This window comes from Elephantulus edwardii, unplaced genomic scaffold (genome assembly GCF_000299155.1).
Source record: "Elephantulus edwardii isolate Elephantulus edwardi_28Jun2011 unplaced genomic scaffold, EleEdw1.0 scaffold00072, whole genome shotgun sequence".
NCBI classification, from domain to species: Eukaryota; Metazoa; Chordata; class Mammalia; order Macroscelidea; family Macroscelididae; genus Elephantulus; species Elephantulus edwardii.
The window spans coordinates 5,448,858-5,457,035 of NW_006399822.1; the positions used below are offsets into that span (position 1 = coordinate 5,448,858).

General features: G+C 48.4%; 1 protein-coding gene across 1 annotated transcript in view; it reads right to left on the reverse strand.

The window, feature by feature from the left end:
* Window positions 1-270: 270 nt before the first annotated feature.
* Window positions 271-8,178, reverse strand: part of CMIP (c-Maf inducing protein) — a 205,301-nt gene continuing 197,393 nt past the window's right edge. Inside the window, exons 19-21 of the mRNA XM_006888807.1 lie at window positions 7,188-7,293; window positions 6,438-6,508; window positions 271-324 (exon numbers count right to left, since the gene is read on the reverse strand). Coding sequence (XP_006888869.1) covers window positions 271-324; window positions 6,438-6,508; window positions 7,188-7,293 — 231 coding nt within the window. The remainder of the gene's footprint in view (window positions 325-6,437; window positions 6,509-7,187; window positions 7,294-8,178) is intronic.

Genomic DNA, 8,178 nt, shown 5'->3' on the forward strand with positions numbered 1-8,178 from the left:
GTCTCCCCCCCGGCCCCCCACCCCCTCCCCACCCCGCTGATACACCACTTGTGGCTACAAAGTCCGCTTAGATCAGGTCACGTTCCGATTATGAAGCTAAAAGATTAGGCGGGGGCGAGGCGTGCTCCTGGAAACCCTTCCCACCCTCCTCCCTCCGCCCTCAGCCCCCCAAAAGACTCCCCATCTATCTCTCAGCCGGCCGGGAGGGCCCCGGGCAGCTGCTACGGCTATGAGTCAAGTCGTCCGTCTGCGGAGCCTCGAGCGGCCGGCTCACCAGGCCTCGGTGTAGCGGACGTCCACCTCCTTCAGGTTGGGCAGCTTGGCCTGAGGACAGAAGGCACGGTCACCGCGGGGTCACCGCTGGCCCACCGCCTGCCACAGCGGATGGGTGAGGTCATACCCCGCTCCACACTGACCACTAAGGTCCACGCGCCATCCTCTCACATCAGTGCTAACCATGGCCCCTCCCTGCTGGCCAGGGAGGTTCACACCCCTGCTTGCTGGCCAGTGCGGTCCATACCCCCTTCTCCTCTGACAAGTGCAGCCCCCCACACTGTCTCAACTGACCAGTGCGGTCCATACCCTCTCCCTATCAACCAGTAAGGTCTGCGCCCTGTCCCCTCTGACTAGTGCCTCCCAGGACCCTTCCTGCTGATCAGTGAGGTCCACTCCCACTATCAGTGCAGCTCACAATCCCTCCTCCCTGATCAGTGTGGTCCACACCCCCCTCTCCACTGACCAGTGCAGCCCACAACCCCTCCCCACTGATAAGTGTGGTCCATACCCCCTTCCTGCTGACCAGTGAGGTCCACACCTCTTTCCTAGAGTGGCCTGTGCTGGTCAGCACAGCCCGCACAGCTGGCCACATTCTCTCCCCACCTGACTCGGGCTTGAACTATGCTGGGTGACCTCTGTGCAAAACTACTGTGAATTTATATGTATATAAACAAACTAAAAAAATAAAAATAAATACATACACACACACACAGGCACACTGAAGAGTAAAGCACTGTCAAGTACACGGACACACCCAGACTAACTGCTAGAACAGACAACCGCACAGTATTAGTCCAGGACTTGAACACACTCTTCCAGCTACAGACAGGACATCTAAAAAGATCACTAAGGATATCCGGAATTTAAATAAAGCCATAAGCCAAATGTACTTTTCTTTTTTTATATGTTTTTAAGGTGCCTTTAAATAAGCATTTAGTAATAATTATTTTCTTTTTATATTATTTGTAATGAATTATTTTTCTTTTTTATTGGTTTGCATACAAAATTGGTCCACACTGTGTTTTATTTTGTGCTTAACACATATCAGTCTTTGATTTTTTTTAGATCAGTTTTAATTGAGAAATATTTTGTAGTAAATATTTTGCTTTAAGTAATACTCATCCCTGGGCAAAGAGTTTTCTGGTTTTGTTGTGTTTTTTTAAAAATTGAGATTGTAATGGACTTCCATTCATTCATTGTTGCTCATTTTCTTCCCTGTCCCAAGCCAAATGCACTTAACAGACACAGAACATGAAACCATTCAAAGTATTTTCTTTGCTCATAATGGCATGAAGCTAGAAATTAACAAGGGGGGGAGGGATGGGAAAACACATGGAGAGTAAGTAATTACTAAAAAAACTTCAAATACAAACAGAAAAAATATCCTTAAATCAAGTGAAAATACAACATATCAAAATCTTTGCAATACAGCAAAAGCAGTACTCAGAGGAAAACTCATAGCATTAAAAATGCCAGTATTTTACATTTAGTCAAGATATATCAGAAAAAAAGGAAATAATGTAAGATCGAAGCAGAAATAAAAAGAACAAAAAGGAAAAAAAAATCTTCAAGTTGATTCTTTGAAATAGTCAATAAAATGCTCAAACCCCTGGCCAGACCAACAAAGTACCAAAAATGGTAAATAACTAAATCAAATGACACTGGTGATATTATAACTCAGCCTACTGAAATAAAGATCCTAACTGATTAATAAGAAAAACTTCACTCCACCAAACTTGAAAAGCTAGAGGGAATGGGTACTTTCCTAGAGACAAACTACTTGTCCAGATTAACACGGAGAGAGGTAGGAAATGTAAAAAGAGCTCACTGGCAAGAGATGAGACTGAGTACATCAGGGAGGAAACTGTACAACAGTGAAAGGATTTTTTTTTAAAAAAGAGAAGAGTGAACGAAGGGAAGGGTAGTTAGGAAAATGTGCAACAAGAAATGAATGGAAATCCAAGTTTTCTGTAAACTTTCCTTAAAATCTCGATAAAAAATGGGAAGGAAAAAAAAAAGAGAAACTCTCAAAGTGCCGCCAACAACAAGGCCCAGTAGCAGATGGTGCCACTGGAGGATCTCCGCAAACATTTGGTAAAGAGTTGACATCAAAAAAGAAGAAATACTACTACTAGACTTTTCCTGTGAAGCCAGCACTATCCTAATACCAAAACCAGACAGATATTTAAGAGTCAGAGAACACAGACCTTCATTCCTTATTAACATAGATGCAAACACTTTCATGAAAATGCTAGCTAGTAAAAGCAGCAACAACAAAAAATCATACATCATACACTATTATTATCAAGTGGAATTCAAGCCAGGATTACAAGAGAGGTTCAACATTAGAAAATTAATCCATCTAATCCACCACACAAATAAAACAAAGGAAAGGGACTATAACTATTGATACAGAAAAAGCATTCAGTAAAATTCATAGCCCTTTTCTGATAAAAACTCTCAGTAACATGGGAACAAGAGAAGTATTTCTCAATATAATTCAGAGCATAATTGTAAAACCTACAGCCAACATTATACCCAGCAGTGAAGGATTGATTCCCTCTGTGAATGAGAATTACACAAAGACCCAAATCATTACCACTGCTCTTACTCAATGTGGTCCTGAAGACCCAGCCAGAGCAACAGGAAGAAAGAGAAATACAAAGTATCTGATTCAGAGAGGAAAATGTTAAATTACATGATCCTATAGGACCCTAAACATCTTGCAAGAAAAGTGCTAGAACTGAAGAATTCACACCGTTGCAGGATCCAAGATAAACACACACATACTAATCAGTTGGGTTCCTTTACACTAAGCAAGATTTTCATTTAAAAGAGAAAACAAAGCTATCTTAAATTTACAACTGTGAACAATTTGAAATAGGCCCCAAATGAACAGAATTCTTAAGAATTAATCTAACCAGAGACAGAAAAGAATTACATTGCTTAAAACTTAAAATAATTAAGACACTAAAGACTAAAAGAGATCCACAAAAAACAGAAAGACACTCCAAGCTCACGGACTGGAAAACTTAATAGAGTGAAAAGGTCAACTTTATCTAAAACAAAAGACAGATAGAGTGTAATCCTTCATAGGGAAAGAAATCCCAAACAGACTAAGCTATCCTTAAGAGGAAGAACAAAGCAGCACCCTCACACACTGTTCACAGCTAATGTCATCAAACTGTCTAGGATTGAGGTCAGTGAAAGCCACGCAGAATAGTGTAACAGACTGGAGATCTCAGCATTCAACCTGGCCATCGTCAGACAACTGATTTTCAAAAAGGGGTCAAAGCCCTTTCCAAGCGCAAAAACAGTCTCTTTTAAATAGTGTTGGCAAAACTGAGTCCCCACCTGCAGGAGAATGAAATAGATCCCACACCTCAAAGCATCCACAAAAGCGAATTGAAACTAGGTCAAAGACCTCGGAGTTAAGCCTGAAAGAAAAAATTCCTAGAAGAAAATGTAGAATGGACTCTTTAGGACCTAACCTTATGTAAAAATAGGATCAGAAACATAACAAATGCACAAACAGAAGAGGATGAAATAGCTAAGACCTCACGAAAGTTAAAAATAGGCTCAGCAAAGGACTTTATTAGAAGAGTAAACAGACCACCTCCTGGGAAAGTAATTTTCAGAACTTAGCCACTAAGGGTCTAATTTCTACAATCTATAGAAAACGGCAATGACACAATTTCCCCCCCTGTATGAATAGGAAACAACTCCACAACAGACTGACGAACAACCCAGTCACAAAACCGGCAAAGGACATGAACAGAGCCTTCATGAAAAAGATAGTCAACAAAACCAATAGCTGTTGTTCAGTGCCATCGAGTGTGACTTACAGTGATCCTACGGACACACCTGAGACCTGTCTCATCACCTCTGACACGCTCGAGCCCATTGCTGCAGTCACTGTGTCAATCCATGTGGTGGAAGGTCGTCATCCTCTTTCGCTGACCCTCCACCTTTCCAAGCATGATGTCCCTCTCCTAGCAACATGCCCACAGTCTGTGGACGGAGCTTTACCATCCTTGCCTCCAGCAAGCACTCTGGTTGCACTTTCGCCACGACGTATCTGTTTGTTCTTTTGGGAGCCCACAGGATATGCAGTACTCTCTTCTCCAGCACCACAACTCAAAGGCATCGATTCCTCTTCTGTCCAGCACTCAGATAAACACCAAGTGATTACAAAGACCAAGGCCTGAATTAGGCGCATCTTACTCTTTAAACAGACGTCACTGTGCCTCAGTGATCTGGAGCAGTCCTTGACAGCAGACTTTTAGCCATTACTGTTGTTGCTGTTGTGTACGACTGAGAACAGAGCCTGCAGTGGGCATTCAGAGGCAGTACAGAGCACAGGAGCTGACCGCCCACCTTTCTCCCCAGGAGCAGCAGGTGAATGAACCTCGAGCCTTTGTGTTGTCAGTGCAGCTCCTTACTCACGAGGTCACCAGAGCTCATCAGAGATGCTAATCAAACCTACAAATATCCTATTACCTCGGATAAAACAACACTGGTTCAAAGAAAGAAAAAAGGAAAGAAAAAAAGCGGCAAGGACTGGAGACAAATAACTTAAAAGTAATGAAGGTAGCTCCCTACGGAGCACACCACACCACACACGTTTGTATAAATGAAGTATGCAGGAGCAGGTACACACACTCATTCAAGACACGGACACTCTCTGACCACAGCCAAATACTTTCCAAGATTACTTCCTGGGTTTGAAAACGGAGGACCTGCTCTCATGGGACAATTCAGTCACCTGGCTAACAGAAAGTCTTGATCTGCACCGTGGTGAGGGAAGGTGCATCTGGGGTGCTTATCTAAGGGCTACCTAGGGGCTTCTTCTCACCAGGAGCAAAACAGTAGGAACGTAATCAAGCAGGCAGAAAAGTTTAGGTCTGCATGAGCCACATCTCTGCTGGCTGAGACCAGAAGAAACCGACAGTGCCCAGCTACCACGACTGACTGTTCTGACCTATGTCACAGAAGATGGTCCCGGACAGACATTGTGGAGAACTCGAATTCTTATGGAACATCTTAAAAAGCTGAACAATGACTCCCTTGGACTAGGTCCCCCAGACTCTTTAAACCTAGAAAAGAGACTGTGCTGAGATCTGACATGGAAAGGGTACTATCCTTGAGGTCAGTGCCCTCCTTGGAAAACATCTGTAGGAGATAAAAGGTCAGCATCTAATCAAACGCAAAGAGAAGGGAGCAGGAAAACAGGACAGACCACCCTGACACAGTGTGAGAGATACAGCTAGTGTCACTGAGTAGAAGTTGTCAAATGGGAACTGAACTGGCTGTATAAACTCTCACTCCCATTTTAATAGACTGCACTGAACCAACTACATTTCCAGGTGGCCCCAAGACAGACCAGGGTGCAGAGCCATGTGTTTCCACCCTGACCCAGCATCTCCTCCACTTGAGGACAGCCAGCACCACTGACCAGCAGCCCTGAGTGTGGCTTTATAACAATCATACAGTAGCTGAATCAGAGTCTCCAGGGGACACAGGACAAGCACATTTGGGGGGAAGGACAAGCACATTTGGGGGGAACTGTGCAGGGCCACTTGTTAGCAGTGAGGTCTAAATTCCCAGGCAGGTGGCCAGGCCATCAGTGATGATGCCCCTCTAGTACCTGAAGGTTCTAGCCCCCTGGAACCCTCTCTAGACCACTCTCCTTCTGGCCTTGCCCTAAGTGCCAGCACTCCGAGTCCTGTCCGGGATAGGGTGGCATCCCCAGCTCCGGCTCAGGCTCCACCGTCTGCATGCCTGACCAGTGCCAGGCCCTGGCTGACGGGAGGTTGGCTGGGCCGGAGGTGAGGCTGGCAGGGCCGCCCTGTGCCTGCTGGGGGTGGGCCTCAGCCAGGGCTGCTGGGGGATCCCCTCAAAGTGCCTCTAGCCCATGTGGATGCCAGGCTGCTCACAGCACCATCTGTGCCTTTCCAGCCCTCCCTGGCCTTCTTGGACCTGGCCCCAGCCTCGCTCTCCTGCTTTCTGGCCACATGTGCCAATCCGGCCGCCTCGGGCCTTTCTCTGTGCCCTGCCCATCTCTGAGCATCAGTTGAAACGACCCCTTCCCTGCTCCTCCGTGTGGCACTGGCCACCTCCAGCGTTTCACCCACTGATCTACTGTTGGAGGGAGAACTGACCTTTAGATCCTCATAGGTGTCTGCCGAGAGCTTGGTGCTGTTCATGTTCAGACTACACAGACTCTTCATAGCTGTGGAAGACACACAGTGTCAGTCAGCAGACTGGAGGATCCCTCATGGCCCCTGTGGAGGGATGGGCACAGCCAGGGCCCTGGGGGGCATCTCTCAGACAGGGCTGGGTGAATGGGGCCTGTGCTTCCCTATCTCCACCACCTCTCACTCTATTTCCAGGTTCCTGCAGTATGAGGAGAAGCCCTGGTGATGGGGTAGTTACAGTGTTAGCTGCTAGCTAAGAGGTTGGGGAGGTGTGTCAAACCCACCAGCCACCCCTTGGGAAAGCTGTGGCAGTCACTTTGAGAAAGCTCACAGCCTTGGAAACCCCACGAGGCAGCTCTGCTCTTAGAGGGTGGCTGGGCCCTGGAATCTACTCAGCGGCAGCTGGGTGGGATTGGGGTGAATACAGTATCCATCCTATGGCAGTACCACATGGGCCGTAAGGAGATCCCACATCTCCAAGGCTGAAGGTTAGGCTTGCTTCAATGGGCACAGGAGGGGCTCACAGCGCCACTTCCCAGGGTCTGGGAAGCCGAGAGAGCTGGGCCTGGCTCCTTCCTGCTCTGCCTCAGAACACAAGCACCAGAGGGTTACGGTTCACCTCTTTCCTGCCCCGGGCAGGCCTGTCCTGTAGCTAGTGCTCTGGACACGTGAGTGAATGAGTGCGTGAGTAGGCAATGGGCCCGCAGGACTCACAGCTGAGGGCCAGCAGGCCAGCGTCGGTGACAGGGGTCTCACACAGGTTCAGCACCTGGAGCATAGTGAGGTGTTCCGACAGGAGCCGCAGGCCGGCGTCTCCAAACTGGGGGACAGAGAAAAAGCAGTGACCCTAGGTTGGTCTGTGTCTCTCTAGACTGGCCAGGGATAAGGGTGGGGGTATGCAGAGCGGGCCCTCCCTGAGAGTCGGACTTCAGCTGTCAAGGGAAGGCTCTGCCCAAGACCCAGGCCTCAGGGTCTCCCCACATGGTGGGGTGATGGACAGCTGACATCAGGCACCAGGGAACCCCAGGCACTGTAGGCTGTGTTGTGTCAGCAGGGTCCAGACCCCACAGGGAGCGAGCCTGAGAGCTGTTCATAGGTTCCTACATGCTGACCAGTCCCCCAAGCCTTTGACTTGCACAGTGTGGTCAGCACCACAGAGCTCACTGCCCACTCTGAGCCCCAGGAGACCACAATGCCGGCATTCCCCTCACCCCCCTGCCCCAGGCTCTCAGCACCACCCGTGGGGAACTGCTGAGAGGCTGCTCCTAATGTCCTGACTTACTCTGCCCACGGGGTCTTGGGGAGCAGGGGACGTTGTGGCGCTGTGGGCACAAAGGCTGGGCAGAGGACAGTGATGATATAAGGGAAGAGGGGGTGCATGCAAGAGACACACTGGAGGGCAGAGGGTTACAGGGTGGGAACGAAGGGCTGGATGAGGTGGTTATAGGACAGGGGTCAACAGAAGGGAGGGGGCACAGTTACAGGACAGAGGAATGGTTGAGGGGGTGGTTTGCAGGCCAGAGTGTTTGCGAGTCGGGGGAAGGTGGTATGTGTGTTGACAGGGGAGCAATGAGGGGGGTGTCCAGGGCAGTGTGTGTGGAGAGGTGGTTACAGGGCAACAATGAGGGGAGTGTCCCAGGGCAGCAGTGGGGGAAGGTTCCAGGGAGGGGGTGTCCCAGGGCAGCAGTGGGGGAAGGTTCCAGGG